Raw genomic sequence first — 24600 nt, 5'->3', positions numbered from 1 at the left:
GAGGCTAGCAAGACAAGGCCTACTGGATAAATATGTGACTTCTAGAGTCCAGAAAGAAACAAGGGACACTAATAGACCAAGCTATAGCTCTGACCACAAAGAAAAAGGAACCTGGTATGGACCAGTCGAAACTCCTGCATCTAAAGGAATAATAAACTACATTTCAGGTGGCTTCGTAGGAGGAGGAGCAACCAGTACAGTTAGGAAAAGGAGTTACAGAACCATGATGACAATGGAAAGGTCTCCGCAAAGGACTCAAACTTCGGCAACAACTTCCCAGATCACTTTCGACGCATCTGACCTCACGTCACAATGCCCAAATCTGGACGATCCAGTGGTAATCTCAATACAAATGGGAAAGCTAATAGTAAAAAAGGTTCTGCTTGATCTAGGAAGTAGTGCCAATGTCTTATTCTATTCCATCTTCAAGAAAATGCAACTCAACGACAAAGCACTGTAACCATCACCCGGGGAATTGGTAGGGTTCTTCGGGGAAAGAGTCCCTGTATCAGGTTATGTATGGTTGAGAACAACCCTAGGGGAGTCTCCGAACTCAAAAACCCTAGATATTCAATTTTTGGTAATTGATTGTCCAAGTCCCTATAATGTTATTTTGGGGCATCCATCCCTTAAATCCTTTGGAGCCATTATCTCTATAGTTCACCTTTGTGTTAAATTTTCTGTGCAGGATAATATAATAGCAACAATCCATGAATATCACAAAGAGGCTAGACAATGCTACAACGCGGGTTTGAAAGTCACCCCAAAGGAGACTATCACAAGAGTTCATTCTGTTTATAACTCGGAAAACATTCCAACATTGGCGAGCTAGATCCAAGAAATAGCAACAGTCGTCCTGCCCCAATGGATGACCTAGAGCAGGTACAACTTGGGAAAGCTGACCAATTTACTAACATTGGCTTTGTTTCCACTACAGGTACAAAACAGAATCTGATTGACACATTAAAGTCCAACTCCGACTTGTTCGCATGGACACCTTCTGACATGCCAGGAATCGATCCGAACTTTATATACCACAAGCTAGCAGTCAATCCTAACGCCCGACCTATAACACAAAAGAAGCAAAATCCAGGCACAGAAAGAAGAAACGCAACAACTGTAGAAACACATAAGTTACTTAATGCAGGCTTCTTCCGAGAAATTCGCTTCTCATCATGGTTAGCGAATGTGGTAATGGTTAAGAAGAGCTCGAGAAAATGGCGCATGTGCGTGGACTTTACAGGTCTGAATAAAGCCTGCCCGAAGGACTCTTATCCATTGTCGAACATTGATAGACTGGTAGACGACACCTCAGGATATCAAGTGCTAAGTTTCATGGACGACTATTCCGGTTACAATCAAATACAAATTCTCCCTGATGACGAAGATAAAACAACATTTGTAACCGACCAAGGTAACTTGTGTTACAAAGTCATTCCTTTCGGACTGAAAAATGCTGGAGCAACCTATCAGAGACTAATGGACATGGTCTTCAAAGATCAAATAGGACGAAACATTGAAATATATATCGACGACATGGTGGTCAAATCAATCTCGGAACAACAACATGAAGCTGACCTTAATGAAATTTTTCAATAGCTCATAAAATACAACATGAAACTAAAGAAGCCACACCAGGTAAACAACTTTCTGTATTTCTTTCAATTTCAACTAACACGGTCAGTTTTGTGCTTGTAATAGAAACAGGGAAAGAACAACATCCAGTATATTTTGTGAGTAAAGTCCTACAAAATGCCGAAACAAGATACCTGACGATAGAGAAATTAGCATTTGGCCTGGTCATCATAGCTCAGCGTCTGCGACACTATTTTTAGACACATCAGATAATAGTTTGGACTGGCCATCCCCTGTGAAAAATATTATCAAAACTAGACTTAGCAGGTCGACTTACGAAATGGGTGATAGAGCTCTCTGAATTTGACATCTCCTACCAATCACGAGAATCTCCTAAAGCCCAAGTATTGGCCGACTTTATCTTGAAATTTACAAACACAGAAGAAATGGTCAAGACATGGCAATTGTATGTAGATGGAGCATCAAATGAAAGCGAATGTGGAGCGGGAATCCTACTAAAAGACAACACCGGTATACAAGTAGTCAATCAAATTTCTCTTTCAAGCCACTAATAACCCAGTCGAATATGAGGCACTCTTAGCAGCCTCAGGTTAGCAGAGGAAATAGAAGTTAAAAATCTAAAGGTATATTGTAATTCCTTCCTCGTAGTACAACAGGTAACTGGTCATTTTCAGGTACAAGATCCACTCTTAGAAAAGTATTTAACTTCGGCAAACAATATGATACAACACTTTTAAAATTTTGAAATATCACATATGCCTAGAGAACAAAACTGTAGAGCCGATATTTTATCTAAACTAGATACATACAAGGTAACTGATTCATCAGATAAATTATATCACCTCACACTAACAGAACCAAGTTTAGATATCAAATCTATTTTAAGCATATCACAGGAAGAATATTGACGGAACCCGTTCATTCGCTATTTAAGAACTGGGGCAATACCAGAGAAAGAAAATCCGAGGTCATTTAGACATAAAGCAAGCCATTACACCATGATAGGAGCCGATCTATACAAAAGGGGCATCTCTAGGTCGTTACTAAATTGTCTCGGCCGAGAAGATGCAGCGAATGCCATTGTCGAAGTTCATGATGGTATCTATGGACACCACACTGGAAGCAGAAGCTTGGCCACAAAAATTCTAAGAGTAAGATACTACTGGCCGAGAAGACTGCAGAAACAAGGTACAAAAGTGTGATGCCTGCCAGAAATGCGCACTACTCACTCATAGCCTGGCCGAACTATTACACACTTTGGACGTTAGTTGGCCTTTTCATAAATGGGAGATGGATATACTCGGCCCATTCCCAATAGCACCAGGATAGGTAAATACTTATTAGTTGCAATTGATTAATTCATAAAGTGGATAGAAGCACAACCACTTGCTAAAATAACCTCAGACAAGGTACAAATGTTCGTTTGAAAATTTAATATATATGTAGATATAGTTTGCCTATGGAAATTATTTCTGACAATGGTTGGCAATTCACTGATAAAAAAATAGCTTCGTTTTTAACTAACTTTCATGTCAAACATCATTTTTTCTCTGTCGATCACCCCAAAGTAACGGGCTCACAGAGGCCGCAAACAAAGTCATTTTGTAGGCCTTAAAGAAAAAGCTAACAAATGCTAAGAGGTGCTGGGCCGAACTCATACCAGAAATATTGTGGAGTTATAACACGACACTGCAATCCACAACGAAAGAAAACCCGTTTCGATTAGTATATGGCACGGACTGTATGATTCTTATTAAAGTAGGTTAAGGGTCAACTCGGACCAAGTACTTTGACGAAAACGCCAACATGGAAGCCAGATCAGCCGAGCTTGATACAATAAGCGAAGAACAATGCCTGCTCAGACAAAGATCTATACAAACAGCCATGAAAAAGCAGTATAACAAGAAAGTTTGACTGAGAACTCTAAAGGAAGGAGACCTGGTGCTAAGACAAATAGAAGAAGTCCGGAAACCCCTAGGACATGGAAAATTAGCTGCTAATTAAGAAGACCCCTTCCGAATTTCCAAAGTCATTGGAAAAGGGGTGTATTGTTTGGAAACACTCTAAGGAACAACCCTCCCCAACACTTGGAACATCTCATCTCTGAAGATCTACTATAGTTAATCTATTCTTGTAAAAAAAGTGGCGTGGGCAGGTACTCTTTTCCCTGATCACGAGATTTTATCCCTAAGGAGGGTTTTACTCGGACAGGTTTTAATGAGGCCGACCACCCCACACCTTTCAAAAGCTGAGAGGTACTTTTCACATACAAATAAATCTATTTCTTTTTCTCTCTCTGTTTATTGCAACAAACTATACTTTTTCAGTCAGTAATAGCGAACCAACAAATCAAGAGTTGGAAACAACATTCATATATATGCAATAAACATCCCAAATATTCATAACAGTCAAAGCCGACATCATACGTCGGATAAAGTATTCCAAAAACAAAACCGATTCAAAGATCGGTATCCAAACTACAATACCAAAACAAAGAAAGTCATGTTTTTCAAATTACAAATATTAACTTCTTCAACAGGGGGGACATTCTCATCATGAACCTTGCCCGCCTCGACGTCTACGAGTTGTCCATTAATCACGATCTTTGTCACATCAAGCCTTCCGACATCAAAATCAGGAGAAAACACAATCACCTGATTGACAGCACGATCGAAACCAGTGGCAAACATCTCCAACCCCTCATCTTCAAGTTTATGAATGCGAGCGATCAACTCGCCCTTGACTTTATCACTATCTTTCATTTGACTCTGCAATAAATGGATTTGATCTTGGAGTTGTGAAATCTCCTCCTCTCTTTCCTTCATCTTAGAAGTAGCATCTATAATTACATTCTTTTGCTCTTTAACAGAACATTCAAGGCTGGCGACCTTATCAACAGCCACTTGCTGCTTTGCACCCAAGAGCTCGATAACACGACCAACACACAATAAACGAGATGCAATGATCTACAAACAGAAACCAAACGACGGTCACAAAAATGTATTCGTGAAGACAAACAATAACAAAGAAAAGAAAATAATACGAAAACCTAAACAAATTTCCCCAACACTTTCACACTAGTACGATGGGTCAAGCTCATATCTCCGGGGTACTAGGACATGATGGAAGGTTACCGTCGGTTTAGAATTTTTTCTCGGTAAAAGAAATCACTTCGTTGCAAGTATAGTTCCAAACTGACAAACAACCTTCAATCAAAGTTTAATTTTGGTCGTCACAAGTTCAACCTAATAAAAATAACCGAGAGTATTGCCCCCGGGTCGTTCTCCCTAGGAATTACAATTGAATGCTCAATTATTGGTTAAGAGTTTCACGGGATGGGTTGATAAAACAAGAAATTAAAAATGCAAGAATTTAAATGACAAGAAAGTAAATCAAACAACTAAAGATAACAAATAATAAAGAGGCATTCATGGCAAGGGTGAGAATCTAGGTTTTCTATCCTAGTCATTAATCATAACACAATAATCACCAAGAGATAATCCTATTTCGTTATCTCCAATATCGGGAGAAAATCAAATAAGACTAGTTAATCTCAATCCATAAGTCCAATCAACTTACTAATTAAATTAGCAAAAGATTAGCGTCAATGAAAACAATATTAACTAGCAACTCTAGATCACCAACATAAGTTGGGTATTAATGACTCAAGAGCACCTAATTTCTCTTTCCAAGCCAAGAATGCACAAAATCTACTCTAAACCTAAGCCAAGCATTTTGTCAAACACTTGGTGTGCATAAAAGTAAAAGCATATTAAATTGTAAAAATAATAAAATCTAAAACTACCCAATGCAAGAAAATAACAACAATAACTCAAACAAGCATTAAAAGAACATAAAACATAAAATTACATTAAAAGAAATTGAAATTAACAAGAGTGTTCATAAACTAAAAAAAGACATAAAAGAGAAATTAACAATGTAAACTAAGAGAACAAAGATGTAAGAATAAGAAATTGCAAAAAAAAACTAATTGAAAATAAGAATTAAACCCTAAATCTAAGATGAAATCAAACTAAGAACCCTAATTTCTAGAGAGAAGAGGGGACTTCTCTCTTTAGAACTAACGTAAAGCATGATTCCTATACTATCTAATTGCTCTCCTCTTGATCCATCTTGAATTCAGCCTCTAATAGCTTTAGAAATAAGTTGGATTTGGGCCTGGATGGCTCAGAAATCGCCCCCAACGTATTGCCTTTAAGTTGGTCACGTGCCGCTTGTCACGCGTACGCGTCGCCTGGCAAATTTCCTCCCCACGTATACGCATGGGCCACGCATACGCGTCGCTTGGTAGATGTTCTCCCCATGCGTACGCAAGGGCCACGTATACGCGTTGCCCTGAATTCTGCAAATCCTCATTTCTTCATGAATTCTCCACTTTGCATGCTTTTCTCTTCACTTCTTCCTTCCAATCCTTGCCTTAAAAACCTAAAATCACTCAACAAATATATCAAGGCATCGAATGAAATTAAAGTGAATTAAAATTATCAATTGAAAGGCCTAAAAAGCATGTTTTAACTCCTAAGTACAAATTAGGGAGAATTACAAAACTATGCTATTTTAGTGAATAAATATGGGAAAATTTGATAAAATCTACTAAATTCAACACAAGATAAACCCTAAAAATGGGATTTATCAACCTCCCCACACTTAAACCAAGCATGTCCTCATGCTAAATTCAAGAAAGAGACAAAGGATATCAATATTTATTCAAAACAAGTAAACTATCTATATGCAACCTATCTACATGCATGCAACTACTTGGTCAAAATAAATCAACTTCCAAGAATACATATATAAACACAAGGGCTAAAGCAATCACAATCAAATCAAATCCACAATTGAATTGAGTTATTGAAAAGAATTTAACAACTTGCAAGATAAAAAAATAATAACCGGTGGAAACATAGAATTTGAGCAATTGAACCCCTCACCAAATGTGTATCCGCTCTAGTCGCTCAAGTGTATAGAGTTGATTCACTCAATTCTCCTCTAATCATGATTTCCAAGATTTGTTTTTTATCTGACAATCAACAATTATTCAATGCATGCATACAAATATCATGAGGACTTTCCACTGGTTGTAATGGGGCTAGGATAGGGCTAAGGATATATATGGTCAAGTGAGCTTGAAATTTGAATCTTTGATTAACCTAAGCTCTCACCAAACACATATAACAACCTATACAATTCTAATACAATACCTAGCTACCCATACTTCACTTTTTCACACACTCATACATTCTTTCCAATTTACATCCCATATGTATTGATTATTATTGAACTTCACCTTGGGGCATTTTGTTCCCTTTTTATTACTTTCTTTTTCTTTTTTTTTCTATTTTTTATAGATATTTTTTCCTTTTATTATATATTTTTTCTTTTCAAACTAAAATATATACAAGAGCATCAATGCATATGGTTTAAACATTTAATGCATGAGTATGTACCTAATTCCAAAGATCTTCAACAAAAATATAAAAATATACTTTTATCTCAGCCAATGTTTTCCAAATTTCTCACACTTGGATGATAAACACTTTTACTAGCTTAAGCTAATCAAAGATCCAAATTAGAGGAGATTTATTGTTTTTTACTTAAGGGTAGTGATCTGCTAAAATTAAGAACAAAAGGGGATTAAAATAGGCTTAAAGTTGGTTAATAATGGTAGACAAAAGGGTAAGGCCATTTGGGTAAGTGAGCTTCAATGAAATAAAGGCCTCAATCATATAAATGCATTCATACACAAACAATGGACATAAAGAATCAAACAAATCAAAGATTGCAATTATAGAAAGAGAATAACACACACAAGAATGAAAATAGTGGTTATATGATGCAACCACACATTTAGGCTCAAAATCTCATATGATTGTGTGTTCTTAGCTCAAAAACATGTTCCACAATATATAAATCAATCAAGTTTAATGAATTTTTTTTCAACTCAATTGGGGAGCCATATAGATAAATTTCTTGGACAATTTCATTATTTTGAATAAGATTATTATTATATATATGCAAACTAAGAAAATGCAACTAAAAGTTCTAAAAGACCTAGATAATAAAAGAAAAATAAAATGTGAAAGTGTTAGGATTAGAAATTTGTTACCCAAAAATGGCTGATCGGTCGGACGACCTCCCCACACTTAAAAATTTGCACCGTCTTCGGTGCATTCAAAGATGAGCAAGGGGATATGGCGACTTTTTGGATTGCCACCTTCAACTGGTGGATCAACCGGTGCTGCGTGTTCTTTCTTCCGCTTCTGTTTTTGCTTATGGTGAATCATCCTGAACGATAGGAAATAGGATATAATAAGACAAGCAAATGCACAAGTAAGGAAGCATAGATTGTTGGAATGAGGTAAGAATCACTAAAATGAAGTGAGTCAATCAATTTGTGACATGAATGAAACAAGTGTGTGAGTTCTAAGTTGCACGCGGTTTAGAACACATATACACTAGCATAAAAAGCTATGTCACAATTACACAAAAGAAGTATGCACTTCACTCATTCTAGTGTACTTGAAATACTTCAAAGAAAACTTGTAGGTTAAGATAAATAAACAAGCAATAAAGAAGCTTGAAAGCACTCAAGCAAATAATCAAGCAATTGTGAAATGGATAATGATTGGACATTGATTGATGTGCAAGGAAACTCAATGAACAAAATGGTATATAAAACTTACACATCAATCAATGATACACTTTGAATTTTATTTGCAATACCTAATTGACATAAAAGTGAAAGACATGGGTACTATAGAACTTAGGAAAAAGAAGATAGAAATTAAAATCAATCACATAGCAAGCATGGTCCACAAAGCTCAAAAATATGTCACTAGTTAAGCTTATGATCTATCACAATTCTAAAATCTCAATGCATGAACTAGGTGACGTAAATAAAAATCAGTCATAGCAAGCATCACCTAACAAAAAATGCATCGAAGAAAAGTAAATTGCCTAATGATAGATAATGAAATCAAATCACATGCTGGCCAAAACATGCAATTCAAAAGATTTAAAATGTTTTGAAGTCAAAGTCACATGTACTTGGTATTCAAAAACATTAAGTATGAAGAATTCAAAACCAAGCAACAATTTATAATCTCAATAAAAAAATCCAACAATGAATAATTTCAGCATCAAGAAACAACAGATCAAATCAATAATCCAACACTTATCCACTAAAACGGAAAATTAAATAGAAAATTAAACTAACTAATTAACTAACTAAATAACTAACCAACTAACTCATTAACTAAAGAATATTATGGTCAATGGTGGTGGTAAATGATGGTTGAAGGATGGAAAGAAAAGAAGAGAAGAGAGAAGAAGGAAAGAAATGGAAAGAAGAAAAGAAAAGAAGTATGTGAGACAGGGGTGCCCACGCGTACGCGTGGATGACGCGTAAGCATGGGGTGGAAGAAATGGATGCAACGCGTACACGTCGGTGACGCGTAGGCATGGAATGGGGAAATAGGATGCGATGCGTACGCGTGGATCATGCGTACGCGTGGGACGAAATCGTGCTAAACGCACAGTGTCCGCACCCTTCCCGCACAACTCTCTGTTTGGCACCCATGCAGCAGTACCCTCCCTGTATCATTCTCGCATGGTGGATTTTCGGGAGTGACGCGTACGTCTGGATGACGCGTACGCATGGGTGGTTGGAATCTGGGGTCACGCGTACGCCTGGGTGACGCGTACGCGTGGATTGGTGCCCTGTTTTTTTAATTTTTTTTTTCATGTTAGCACCAAACCAAGCATTCCAAATATCCAAACAGTCATCTAAATACCACCAAACTTTATTAAACATGCTAAATTACCAAATAAACTCAACAAACTACACTAAACATGAAATTAAACTAATTTACCAATATTTACAAAAGAGAAAAATGAAAAGAGTTTACCATGGTGGGGTGTCTCCTACCTAACACTTTTATTTAAAGTCCTTAAGTTGGACATTTTGAAAAGCTCTCATCAAGATAGCTTGTGCTTGAAGTCATCCTTGAACTTCCACCAATGCTTGGACTTCTATTGATTGTCAGAATTTCCAACCAAATGCACCAAACCTTGGTGAAGTTCTACACAAGTCATGAGCTCCCAAAATTGATCCTTATCATATATGTCGGGATCCCAAACTTTGTTCTTACACCCATCTTCAAGTTAGTTCTTGTGATTCTATCCGGGTGATAAGTAAGCAGAATTCTCATTTGAACACCAAGACATCCTCCTAGACCCAATCAATGGAGAACTATACCTTGAACTTTCAATCATAATGAACCTTGATTTACAATTCTAACCACTAATCATCTCTCTTCTACTCTTCAACACACAAAGCATCCTAAGTTGACCATTCGTTTCTAGTAAACCATATTCAAGCGGCATAAGAAAGCTAAGAGAGATGAATTTTACCCACTTGAATGATGTAATGGATGATGGTGACCTAGGGAGAGATGCTTCCAACGGTCTTGACAAGGCAGTTTCCACTCCCGTTCGTCCTCTTTGAAGGGTTTCCATTACTTGACAAGATTCTTCAAGCTCTACCTCTTGCCAAGCTTCTTCAAGTTCAATTACTTCCTCACCGATGTCTTCTAGCTCTTCCCCATCACTTAAGTCATAAGTCGGAGGTTGAGTGAAATCTACCTCAACATCAAATCCAAGTTCAATGGGGAAGGAGTCATCAATCTCAAAAGGATCATATGTTGATGCGGAATCATCATAAATAGGAAGGTTTGTTGCTTGTACCATTTCTTCCAATCCTTCATTCACAATATGCCTTGGAGGTTGTGCACTAGCCTCCTCAACATCAATTTCAAACTCCATGGAAGAAGGCTCTACAACCTTAGATTCCTCTTTGCATTCAACATCTCCTAAATCTTCAACCACTTCTTCCGGTTCAATTATCTTAACTTCCTCCTCTTGTTGCAATTCTTACGTTAACTCATTCTCTTCTCCTTGAAGCTCCAAGTCCTTCTCCTCCCTATGCTCTTTGGTTGGTCCTCCACATTCGTCAATGGGAGTGTCTTGATTGAATGAGCTTAGGTAGGAGGCTATGTGGTTAACCGCTTCAGTCATGGTAGCCACCATGGTTCCCAACTTCTCTAGCTCTTTTTGATCCTCCTCTTCTTGCTTTTGAAGGCGAGAATGGAGATCTTTTTATCCTTGCATGAAGAGTTAGAAAGTTTCATCAAATGAAGGTGGTGATGGAAGAGATGATTCATTATTTTGGAGAAAGATGTCATAGTTGGAAGGTGGTTCATATTGGTGAGAGTCTTGAGGTGTTGTATATAGAATTGGTGGCTCTTGGGAGTATTGGTGTTGGAATGGTGGTGGTTCTAGGTATAGTTCATATGGCTCATATGGTGGATGGTATGGTGGGTATGAGTTAGGATCATATGGAGGTGTTTGGTGGTATGGAGCTTGTGAGTGTGGTGGTTGAGGACTATATTGAGGAGGGGGTTCATAGGTATATGGTGGTGGTTGTTGATAATCACAAGGAGGTCCACCATAACCATTGTCTTGGTATGAATTATAGAATGACTCTTGCTCATAGTAGATTTAGGAAGGTTGTTGCCAAGAAGATTGATCAAATCTTTGAGGCTCCTCCCATCTTCGATTGTTCCATCGTTGAAGCATGTTGTCATTGTAATTCTCATCTCCTACAACATAGTTAGAACCAAACTCATAGCCAAAGTGATAAGAATTCATAGTGACAAGAGAAAATAAAAACAAAAGCTAACAAGAAATGATGAAAATAAACTCCTAAAACTAGCAACAACTAACAAAAAAGCAAAAAGCAAATATATTCACAATATTCACATATATACAATAACTAATAACAAGCACACATTGCAATTCCCCGACAACAGCGCAAAAAACTTGATGGAAGGTTACCGTCGGTTTAGAATTTCTTCTCGGTAAAAGAAATTACTTCGTTGCAAGTATAGTTCCAAACCAACAAATAACCTTCAATCAAAGTTTAATTTTGGTTGTCACAAGTTCAACCCAATAAAAATAACCAAGAGTATTGCTCCCAGGTCATTCTCCCTAGGAATTACAATCGAATGCTCAATTATTGGTTATGAGTTTCACGGGGTGGGTTGATAAAACAAGAAATTAAAAATGCAAGAATTTAAATGACAAGAAAGTAAATCAAACAACTAAAGATAACAAATAATAAAGAGGCATTCTTGGCAAGGATGAGAATCTAGGTTTTCTATCCTAGTCATTAATCATAACACAATAATCACCAAGCGATAATCCTATTTTGTTATCTCTAACATCGGAAGAAAAAAATAAGACTAGTTAATCTCAATCTATAAGTCCTAATCAACTTACTAATTAAATTAGCCAAAGATTAGCATCAATGAAAATAATATTAACTAACAACTCTAGATCACCAACATAAGTTGGGTATTAATGACTCAAGAGCACCTAATTTCTCTTTCCAAGCCATGAATGCACAAAATCTACTCTAAACCTAAGCCAAACATTTTGTCAAACACTTGGTGTGCATAAAAGTAAAAGCATATTAAATTGTAAAAATAATAAAATCTAAAACTACCCAATGCAAGAAAATAACAACAATAACTCAAACAATCATTAAAAGAACATAAAATATAAAATTGCATTAAAAAAAATTGAAATTAACAAGAGTGTTCATAAACTAAAAAGAGGCATAAAAGAAAAATTAACAATGTAACTAAGAGAACAAAGATGTAGGAACAAGAAATTGCAAGAAAAATTAATTGAAAACAAGAATTAAACCCTAAATCTAAGATGAAATCAAATTAAGAACCCTAATTTCTAGAGAGAAGAAGGATAAGAGGGAGCTTCTTTCTCTAGAACTAACCTAAAGCATGATTCCTACACTATCTAATTGCTCTCCCTTTGATCCATCTTGAATTCAGCCTCTAATAGCTTCAGAAATGAGTTGGATTTGGACTTGGATGGCTCAGAAATCGCCCCCAGCGTATTGCCTTTTAGTTGGTCACATGCCGCTTGTCACGCGTACGCGTGGGTCACGCGTACGCGTCGCCTGGCAGATTTCCTCCCCACGTATACGCATGGGCCACATATACGAGTCGCCTGGTAAATGTTCTCCCCACGCGTACGCAAGGGCCACGTATACGCGTCGCCCTGAATTCTTCAAATCCTCATTTCTTCATAAATTCTCCACTTTGCATGCTTTTCTCTTCACTTCTTCCTTCCAATTCTTCCCTTAAAAACCTAAACTCACTCAACAAACATATCAAGGCATCGAATATAATTAAAGTGAATTAAAATTAGCAATTTAAAGGCCTAAAAAACATGTTTTAACTCTTAAACACAAATTAGGGAGAATTACAAAACCATGCTATTTTAGTGAATAAATGTGAGAAAAGTTGATAAAATCCACTAAATTCTACACAAGATAAATCCTAAAAATGGGGTTTATCAGGACACCTGATCAGCAAGCTCAGAAAAAAGAAACTTATCACTCCAAACAAATTGAGGATTCACACCATCTATGAATCCATGAAGCTTCCTCTGCCTCTCATAAGTCGGCTTACCTCCGACATCATAATTCCCCTCAGACAAAAACTCAAGAGACTTCTCGGAATCCATTTTCCTCCTTTTGGGAGAAGAAGGAACCTGAGCAGTAGAGAAAGCGGCATCTCCCCTCCACCTCCCTCACAATGCCCGATCTGCTCACACCCTTCTCGCCTTTTCTCTTCAAATAAGATTGAAGACGAGAAGTGTTCAAATTTGGCACACGTCCACCTACGAAACAACAAAATATCAGTAGTCGAAACAATACAGATAAAAACCTAAAAACCACATGCATTACCTATATAAGCCTTTAACCCTTGTTTGTCATTTTCTCTATCAAATCTTAACAACTCCGGAATAGATAGGCACTCACCCTCAGCAAAACATTCTATTACATAATCCAAAAATATATTTTCCTCCTCACTCCTCTCTACGGCTTCCAAAATCTGCAATGGTTCCAGGCACCAATACAATGGAAACCTCTCTATCAACTTGTTATCTAAATAAAATGGGTATTCAGTCTCCAAAGACCGAACCTTAACAAACATCAATTTGAAATTTTTAAAATAAAATTTGTACAGCAAGAAGAGAGAACGACCAAGGAAATTACTAAGAATAACCCACAGACCCTTTCGAACCCTCTTAGACTGAAACAATGAAAAAAAGATGTTCGGAGAAACAGGAAAATTCAAAAAGTCCATTAGACACTCAAACGCTCGAAGGAACGCCCAAGAATTGGGATGCAACTGCGATGGAGCGCAATTAAGCTGGGTCAAAACCTTACACTGAAAGTCAGTAAAAGAAAACTTCAGATAAAGCTCAGTATAACACGGGGTATACATATAGAAGTAAATATCTCGCACTGATGTCGGCCACGAAGATCTCGGTACCAACCAAGGAATAATTCAACCTTGCACGAACTATAAATCAAGTTGAGGGCCGACGATACAGGGCAGATCATGAAACAACCCACTGAAACACCTCATTGATTACTCACTTTATTCAAGTAACCTCCCACTGACTTGAGCGTCGGAGTCCTTTTTGCAGGTACCACGCTCGGGTTCAAGTTCACAAGGGTGCTACGCTTTCGGACCGAGACGTCATCGTGACAGAAAAAATAAAGCCGAGCTATATCTCGGAGAAGAGTATCCTTGCCAGAACATATACATTCACTAATATTTTAATATGTAAATATTTAAAATATTTAATATTTATTTTAGTAATGATATAAATTCTAATAAAATAAATATTTAAAGTTATAACAAAATAAAAATATTAATAATAAAAATAAAAAATACAAAATTATTATTAAAAGATAAAATAAATATTTTATATAACTTAAGTTTAATCTAATTAAATTATATAATTATAATATAATATAAATTCTTATATAACATATATATTTTATGTGTACAAATATATATAACAAATAAAAATTATTTTTTTAAGTTGTACTAGGTTTTAATATATAATATTATAAACACATAATGTAGTAAAAAGATAATTGAGTAAAGAGACATTTTAATAAGGCTCAAATGAATTTGATGAATAGAAAACAGTGATTCACACATATTTTGTTCGGTTCAAATGAATTTGATTATTTTTTTTTTATTTTAAACGGTCGAAATATCAAACCAAATTAGATAGAAGTCTAATTCACTGATTTTTTTTTGTTAAACTGTTCGATCCGGTTCGATTTTTATAAGTATACTAGCTTTTTTTAATTTTTTTTGTGGATGGGATTTTATATTTTTAATTTTCTATGGGTTAGAGTTACATCATGTCATGGGCTTCGGTGTTTGGTTGGCCCATGGTACGCCATGGTTTTATTTTTGGGGGCATTGTTTCGAAAAAACATTTACAAGTAAAATTAATCAAGTTGGGTTGGGGTTGTGGTTAATTCTCTAGTTTATTGGTCAGCAATTTATAGCAATTTATTGGCCAGCGACAAATCGAGCTCAGTATCACAGCAGATTAGTCCTCGGCATGCCAAGTTACATGATACTGTGAAAAAAAACTTTACAAGTAAAATTAATCAACGTAGCTAGTCGTCTTAGTGAGTTCAGTGACGGTGTTGTTGTAGAACCAGAGTTTCGTTTAGGGAGGGAGTGGGGAGAGGGGGAACAGTTTTTGTTCTTTTTTGAGAAAAATCCAAATCAGCCCCTGACAATTACCTCGAAAGACAACGAGGCCCCTGACAAAAAAAAAACCCCAATTCGGTCCCTGACAAAAAAAATAAACCCAATTCGGCCCCTGACAATTACTTCGAAAGGACAACGAGGCCCCTGTGCCAAAAAATAATAAATGTTATTTTTTTGGCACAGGGGCTAATCTGTGCCAAAAAAAATTTATCAAGGGCCGGATTGGGTGTTTTTTTTTTTTGGGCCTCGTTGTCCTTTCGAGATAATTGTCAGGGGCCGGATGGGGTATTCACTCTTTTTTTTTTTTTTTGGACTAGAGAGAGGGAACAGTTTGAATATGGGATAATGGATCTTTCGAGTCGGGTCTGTCCGACCTTACCATGTTCAAAAAAGCGTAGCTTCGCCTAGGTAAATTGATGCTGACTGCTAGCTACATCATCACTAGATGATTTTTGTCGGTTCTTATTTCTTCATTAATTTGAAATTGATATGAAGCGAATCATGAATAATGGTTCTTGCTACAGGGGTCAGGGGTACGTGGAGGGTTAGACCAGTGAATTATGAATTGCCAATTATGGAGATTTATTTTCATTGGTTTTACGGTTTGTGTTATTTTTAAAATATTATGACTGCGGAAGATTGATGCTATTGAAATTTGGTTGATTAGAGTAATTGGAGAAATTTACTTTACTAATGCTTCAATTGTGAGATGTAGGTCAGAAGTTTTGTTTTTACAAAGGGTTTGCCAGCATTGCATTGTAGTAGATATCAAATCCATCAAAAAAGTCACTTCATTTCTGAGGTTAGTTCATTTATGCATACTTCTAACACTGTTTTGAATCCCATTGCTTATAGGTTTAAAGGGTAAATTTTTACGTTGGTCTCTGAGATTTATGAGATTATCCAATTTGGTCTTTGATGCTTCAATTTTATTACAGTGGTCTCCCGGATTTGAACTCCGTGTACCATAGTGGTTTTTGGGCATATTTTTCCGATAATGACTCAGCTATTTTAGTGTTGTAGTTATCGTGTGCCATGTTAGAGTGTACAAAGGGCTAGCTTAGCTGGCCAGATTACAATTTGGATCCAATTTGATCCCTCCCTCTCTATTTAGTCCTAATATTCTTTGATTCTTCCTAAATCTTATGAACGTTAAATAGAGAGGGGAGATTAAATTGGATCCAAATTATAATTTCGCCAGTTAAACAAGTCGTTGCACATTCTAATGTGGCACATGATAGTCACGTAAGCACTGAAACAACTAAGTCATCATGAAAGATGCCCAAAGATCATTATAGTACCGGAGTTCAATGTGAAAGACCACTATAGTGAAATTGAAACCTTGAGGACCAAATTGGATACTACCGTAAATTTCAAAGACCATTATAGAAATTTACTCTAGGCTTAAAGCTATATCATTTCACTTTCTTTACATAAAAGTTTTTACATTGTAGAACAAAATTCGAAAAATCTGTTTGAGTTGCTACATTATTTATAAATTTCACTATTAGGATATCCATAACTTTAAATGTTATTCAGAGAAGCTTAAACTGGTTCGACTAGTACAGGTTAACTAATTCATCATACCCTTTAAGAATTTAGTTGGGAATGTCTCTTCAATCTTGCATTTCGCAATGATTTTCACACTCTTCTATTGAGACATATGCACTGATGTTACTTCTCAGGATAAATTTGATCCATTTTCCATGGTTGCTGATGAACTATCACTTGTTGCTAACAACTTGCGAGCAATGGTAGTTGCTGAGGTATTAAGTTGTTTGTAAGTTTGTTCTTTACTTTTAATGCATATGCTTGGAAGTAACAAAAAATTTCAAAACTTATTTCTGTTTAAAGTCAAGTGTAGCTCATGGTGAAATTGAATATCATGACAGGTTCCTAATCTTTCCTTAAGTGCTGAATACTTCTTCAGAGTGGGGGTTGAAGGAAAAAGATTTCGTCCAACTGTAAGAATAATTTTAGTTGTAATCTGATCTAATTTTTAATCTCTTATCCAAAAATTGTTTTCTTCTGTGTTTTATAATATTGGAATTTGGAAATATTTGGGAAACCTAAATGTTTAGACTGTTGGATGGACTAGGGCTTTTCAAACTAAAGCTCCAATTTTATGTGGAAAGTGAATGGCAGCAACATATTTTCTGTTGTCCTTGATGCTTATGGTTGATGTATGGATATCTCTACAGGTTTTATTGTTAATGTCAACAGCATTAAAACTATCAACACCCAAACCACCTCATCATTTTGACCAAGGAGGCAGTGTTGCGTCAGATCTACGCACAAGACAGCAATGCATCGCTCAAATAACTGAGATGATCCATGTGAGTCCTTTAAAAAATGTGCTATATTAAATAAGTATATTTTTTTGACAATGTTGATTCTCTTAAGAATAAATAGAACTTACATGGTAGTTGGTTATTGATCTATATTTTTTCTTTGGCTTATGATTGTATGATGGAATTCCTATGAAATATAAAACAGATAAATCTGAACTGATTAAGTTCATTAATTTGTAGTCAGAATTGGAAGAAGAAATGTCTTGTACTTAAGTTTGAACAAAGCATGGAATTGTATTTATGATCTCTGCCTGTAGGTTACAGTTGTTTTTAGGGAAAATGCATATTTTTTAGGCTGAGAGATAGATAATTTTAGGTTTAATTATTCTGTTGGTGGTATAGTTTTTTCAAATTTATAATTAAGTCTATATTTTTTTTACCTTTAACTTGGATCTTTAAACCATTTAAATTTTTTTAATTAGGGAATGCATAAACAACAACAAAAGCAACTAAGTCTTTTTTTTTCACAAGGTGGAATTGGCTACATGGATTAGATAATACCATAGTGTTTTGTTGTGAACCATATAGCAATTTACACCATTTATAAGGCTCATTTTTTTCTATATGAAAAAATTTGTGGTGTTTTAGCTGGAATGGGCATTTTTAGTGTAATTGCAAGTGGGTAGACATTGCAAGGGGAGCAGGCCCAACATGCAGGGGTGTGCTGAGTTAGCACGTAGGACGAGTATTGGACACATGGCGAGCTTGAGGCCAATGAATAGGCGCATGTTGCACACGTGGCGAGTAGAACATCCAGGCAATACGTAGGGAGCGTGTTGCACACGTGTCAAGTGTTGATTTGATCCGATTTCAACACGCGACCTGCGTGTCGGGTGCTGTGCCTATAAAAGCGAAACTTGGTACCATTTTACTTCATTGCGAGAGAGTTGTTTTAGTGTGTTATTGGTGTGATGGAGGATACTGCAAATATAATGGTGTATCACAATGGTGAGATTAACGAAATACACATGAGGGGTGAGCTTTGTGTGTGAGAATCCGTTTTTTTTTTTTTTTTTTGTGGTTCCATGTACTATGACGTTTGCGGAGCTACAGTACGATTTCTGTCAAAGCATAAAGAGTGATATTTTAAAGAAAATAAGCAATATTCTGTACAGGAGTTTCGTTATCATATTTGACGGCTTAATATAATTTGATATTATACTGATCATTGATGAAACAAGTATTCAGTGTATGTTTCATATTTGCCAGCAAACTCGGGTGCAACAGCCAAAGATTGAGTTGTATGTTGAGTTTGAACATATAGTTGCGAATAGGATTCAACAGGACTCGGACATAGAAGATGACAGAGTTGAAGTGTATGAAGAAATGAACAGTGACAGCAAAAAGGATTTCGAAACTACTTACGTAGCCGATGACGAGGAAGAGGATGGTGATGGGGGAGGCAATGATGGAAAATGTGGTAGTTCCACCCGCAATCAGTCAACCCATGGATGTTCCACTTTTTATGCGTAGTTTGAATCTTGACGTCATGCATGCGTCAGAATTCCCCGAATATGTGAATATAGGTACGTAAGGAGTGGACAATACGTTTTTCTTAATTTATATTTTGGATGGATCGGTAAGTGACAATTTGTTTTGTTTTTTTTTTTGTAGGTATTGCTGATTCTGAGGATGAGGAGTTCAAGGTCAGAATGAAATACAATTTTAGAAAGTCAATCGTCGCGGCAATTGGGAGTTACACTATCTTTAGAGGAGTCGATTAAACTATTTATGAGTCTGAGTCATGGACGTTCTATGCAAAATGCAAGATACCGTTGGTGCGATTGGCTTATCCGAGCCAGCTTAGTACGAAAGAAAGATTGTTGGAAGATATGAAGATACAATGGGAGGCACACGTGCACCATGGGAACGATTTCACATGATCATTCCAAGTTTGAGTCAGACACGATTGCTAAGGCTATAAGGCCCTTGGTTGAAATCGACCCATCCCTGAAGGTGAAATCTATAATTGTGAAAGTCTAATCCAAGTTCAACTATACCATCAGTTATCAAAAGATTTGGTTTGTAAAGCAGAAGTCAATCAAAAAAGTTTTTGGTGGCTGAGAAAAATCTTACCAAGTTTTGTCATTTTGGTGCATGGTAATGATTTAGAAGATGTCTGGTTCACTTGTCCAAAAAGAAACACAATCCTTGTATAACAGGAGTGTAGAGGTGGACGATGTTAAGATAATTCACCAGATATTTTGAAATTTCAGTCCATGAACTAAAGCGTTCCGGCATTGTAAGCCTCTAGTTCAGGTTGATGGCACATACCTTTACAAAAAATATAAAGGTGCTATTTTGGTTACAGTTACACAAGATGGAAACTAAAGCATTGTGTTGATTTTTTTTTCATCGAGGAGGACGAGACCGCTGATTCCTGGTATTCTTTCCGTAGTAATTTACGAAGAAGTGTTAAGAGAGACGACCTTCATATAGCGAACCTATGACAACTTTACGTAACATTTGGAGGAACTACTGACAGTGGGTTCGCTGCAAAAAATCGCTATGCTTTGGTTGACTAAGAAATCATGTCTACTATGTGTCTATTCGGTCACAACCTCTTCATCAATCTGTAGGTTATATTAATGTGCCACGTCTTCGACTGTCACCGTAACCTCACTCACCGGCAATACAAATGTGTGAATTTCAAGCCTCCACTTTTTGACAAGAGCAGTTAACAACACAGCATGTCCTTTTATCTTTCCAATTCTCGAGACCTGGTAGAACCCTGTTGTTTGTAAGGCGTTATCAGCCGCTGGATGCCACATTTCCAGTGGATTAAGTTTACAAGACAGAAGGTTCTTGTTAGCCTGGTACAACCAAAATATATTTATTAATTACACAAATATTAGAATTAATAATATTTTAAAAAATATTAGAATTAAATATATTTATTAATTATTATATTATTTATTTTATTAATTTCAATAATTTCAAATTAAAATAAAATAATATTTTCGTAAAATAATCATATTATAACAAAAATCAGAAAAAAATTATTTATTAATATATACTATTTATTAATTTTAATAATTACAAATTAAATTAAAATAATATTATGTTCGAAAAATAATATTATAACAAAATAAATCCAAAAAATTATTTTTTAATATTTATATTATTTATTAATTTTAATAATTACAAATTAAAATAAACTAATATTATGACAAAAAATAATCATATTATAAATTATAATAGAAATTTTTTAAATTTATTTATTAATATTTATATTATTTATCAATTCTAATAATTACAAATTAAATTAAAATAATATTATCATAAAAAATAATTTACAAAAAATAATATTAACCAAAAAATAAAAATAAAAATAACTTAGAAACTAAAATAATATCAACTTTATATTACTCTGTTAGTCCCTATAGTTTTACTGAATTTTCAATTTGGTTTCTGTACTTTTTTTCTTTTCGATTGAGTCTCTATATCATATCAAATTTTGTAATTAAGTCCTTACCGTGATAAAAACGCTGGAATTAACGGAATATTCCGTTAAGCAAAACGAATATGCTTAACAACTGACTGAATGTTCTATATAATTTAATAGAATATTCTGTTAATTTCAATGTTTTTGTTACGGTAGGAACTTAGTTACAAAATCTGATATGATATAGGGACCTAATTGATAAGAAAAAAAGTATAGGGACCGACAGAGTAATTAAACCACCAAATAAATAGTAACTAAGCAAAAATATCAAACATACATAATTAAGATGGTCTAAATAATTGATAAGAGCAATGCTATATGGATAGCAAATATTATCATTTTTAGCTAGCAATAATTTGCATCCATATTTCCAGAAGTTTTGCACACAAGAAGCATATAATTTACATCTATATTTACAAGAATTTAATTTTATATACATTAATCAATACAGTTTGCACTCATATTTTTCTGAGTTTGTACATATAAATTAGTAAAATTTATTTGTTAAAGACAGTTTAATGTTTATGCTGGCCAAAACTACTAAAAATTGCTGGTTTCCAAGAGTTCCTCAATTGATAATATGTTCTTCCAGTGTCATATAATCACGTACAATTTTTGTTAAACACACGTTTATCATTTTTTTTTTATGTATAAATCTTACTCTAAATGCACTAAACTCCCTAAACTCAACACTCTGTTTTTGCCTCACTCTCTAAGCTTTCTTTCTTACGTTCTCTCCCTATTCGTTGTTTCTTCTCTTCGGAGACAGTAGTTTGGTAAAAAGGTGAATGTATTGCAGATAAACCAAAGGAGCTTCTTGAGTAAATTTAAAGGGCAAAGTCTTTATTGCGCTGTTGTCTCCAGAGCATATTTGTCTCCTACATGTAGGAAATACAGTCAACACGTTTCCTGCATGTTGCTCGTGGCACGCCACGTGGCGAGAAGCAATGAAAAATCTCTAAAAAGCTATCAGGAATCTATGACACAGAGTAGTCAACATGCTCCCGATGGAGCACATGTCCAAAAGCAGCGACGAATCTCTAAAAAGCGAAGAAGAATTTCTGTCAACATGCCCACTGCGTGTTGCTCCGTGTGCGCCTCATTTTCAAAAGTAAATCTCTAAAAAGTAACAAGGAATCTCTATCAACACGCCCCTTACGTGTTGTTGTGTCAGGGCAACTCTGAACATCCACAATGCTACAAAATACCTCAAATAATAATATTCAACAAAAACACCACCACTTTTTTCATAGCTACTGTGTAGTTTATATTCTTGTTCAGTTTTTACCGAACAATCTTCACTCCCATATTGCAATAATTAGACAGTTGTGGATAGGGGCGGCAACGGGGCGGATAGGGGCGGGTTTTTGCTCTACCGACCCCGCCTCGCCTTACAATAACTCGCATAAAACCCGCCCTGCTCCTACCCGCGGGTAGTAAAAATCTGAACCCTAACCCGCCTCGTCCCTATCCGCCCCTATAATTATTAAAATTCAATAAATAAAATTAAATTTTAAAATTTATATAATTATCATCACATACATCACATAAATTAAAATAAAATTTTAAATATGATACAATATTATTAATCATTTTACTAATTATTTTATATATATATTATATATATATTATATACATTATATATCTACCGGAGTAGGTAAGGGCGGGTATTACCTAAACCCGGCCTCACCCCGCCCGGAACAAGAACTCACTCTGCTAAAAATTCACCCCGGTGCGGGGCGGGAATTACCCGCTCCGAACGAGTAAGGACAAGATGGTACCCGCGGATTCGGAGGGTATTGTCATTCCTACTTGTGGAGTGAAATCTATCCTTAAGCTTTAGTGGGAATTTTTGTTATCAAATAATCTCAAAAGATAGCACGCCTCCAATTTGTCTATCCGGCATGAATTTTTTTTTTTTTTTATTTACATCTTCATCCATTTTAGTTTAATCACTTTATGCGTTAATTGCTGTTTTTTTTATGTCTATCAAAAACTTTTCATTCAAGCCATACATGATCATTTCTCGTGGTCTTTCTATTTTCCCCTAATAAGACAATAAAATTACCTTTTGTGCACTTCTGTCTTCAAAAATAGCTGCCTCGTGCTCCCTCTATTATGAATGAGTTACTGTCACTTAAGTTTTTGGGGAAAGCACCCAGTGATATTAAATTAGTTGTTTTGTTGCAGTTTGACTCGGTGTTTTGCTTGTTTTCATGCTGAACCAAAACAACCCCCTTCCCCTCCTTCCCCCAAACAAAAAAACGTGGCTATGATATTAAGTTTATTTATTTGTTTTGGGAGGTTTTTTTTGAGGGGAGGGGGTTTTGGATTTATGCCAAACTAATGGTGTTATAATTTGCCACAGGTGGCTAGTCTTCTTCATGATGATATTCTGGATGATGCAGACACGAGACGTGGTATTGGTTCATTAAATATTGTAATGGGCAATAAGGTATATTGAGTTTCGATCATATTAGCTGCTTAGTATTTTCGATTTATTCTCAAATGTTTAATGATATTTCCACAGTTCACAGTTGATACAACTAAAATTGTTCTCTATTTTTTATAACACTAACAAAAATACCATCCATTTTTTATAATAACAAAAATATTCTTAAAATATAAAATGTGATAACAATAAATAAAAGTATTTTTTATAAATGGCAAACATTTTTTATATTTGACAAACCGCTTATGTATTTAATCTAAAATTTGTAGGAAGTTTTGGATAAATTATTTATAAAATACATACAAAAAAGTATTCAATCTCTATACTTTTTTTATTTTTAAAAGTATTCTTGGCTGTTAACCAAAAAAAAAAATCTACTTAGCATAAAATCTCAAAATTTTAAGGATAAAAATGTTTGGTTTTTCTAATCATACTTACAAAAAATTGTAGCAAAATTCCATCTCTAAAATATTTTTTAAAAATATATATTTACCCGTTGGTATTTTTGTTGTGTTTAAAATATTTTCGAGGACATTTTTAAAGTAAACAAAAATAGAAGTTTCTTTTTTTTAAAATTCAAGAGCAATTTTGGTAGTTTATCTTTATCCTTCCTTTTTATAACTTTTGATGTAGTTGGCAGTGTTGGCGGGGGATTTTTTGCTCTCTAGGGCTGTTGTTGCTTTGGCTTCTTTGCAGAACACAGAGGTAAGGCCCAAAGGCATGTGGCTGACATTTTGTATAGTAAAAGTATAAAGATGAGTGTCCGTCCATTTCCCATCTTATGTTTGCGGACGATCTTATTCTTTTTGCTGAGGCTTCCGTCAATCAACTGGAAACGGTTATGGAGCTTGTGGGATCATTCTGTGATGCTTCTGGCCATAGAATTAATCAGAACAAGAGCAACATCTATTTCTCTAAAAATGTTTTTGTTCAGACCAGACAGAATATTTCGTCTAGAAGTGGTTTTTGTGAAACGAGAGACATTAGTAGATATTGATGGCTAATATTCAAGGAGCGAGAATCAATAAGAACCATTTTGCCAATATTACTGATAAAGTTCAG

General features: G+C 35.4%; 1 protein-coding gene across 2 annotated transcripts in view; it reads left to right on the top strand.

Annotated features, from left to right (window-relative positions):
- LOC112766148 (solanesyl-diphosphate synthase 1, mitochondrial) overlaps window positions 1–24600 on the top strand; it is a 38205-nt gene that overhangs the window by 3383 nt on the left and 10222 nt on the right. Inside the window, exons 2-7 of one of the 2 annotated variants that reach the window (XM_025812017.2) lie at window positions 16006–16092; window positions 16976–17056; window positions 17183–17254; window positions 17492–17626; window positions 23455–23541; window positions 24172–24243. In XM_025812017.2, the coding sequence (XP_025667802.1) occupies window positions 16006–16092; window positions 16976–17056; window positions 17183–17254; window positions 17492–17626; window positions 23455–23541; window positions 24172–24243 (534 nt within the window). The remainder of the gene's footprint in view (window positions 1–16005; window positions 16093–16975; window positions 17057–17182; window positions 17255–17491; window positions 17627–23454; window positions 23542–24171; window positions 24244–24600) is intronic. The other variant, XM_025812018.2, reaches the window with a different exon arrangement.

Source organism: Arachis hypogaea, chromosome 17, assembly GCF_003086295.3.
Source record: "Arachis hypogaea cultivar Tifrunner chromosome 17, arahy.Tifrunner.gnm2.J5K5, whole genome shotgun sequence".
NCBI classification, from domain to species: domain Eukaryota; kingdom Viridiplantae; phylum Streptophyta; class Magnoliopsida; order Fabales; family Fabaceae; genus Arachis; species Arachis hypogaea.
Note: the sequence above shows the minus strand (reverse complement) of the source record. Positions and strands in the feature narration are given on the sequence as shown.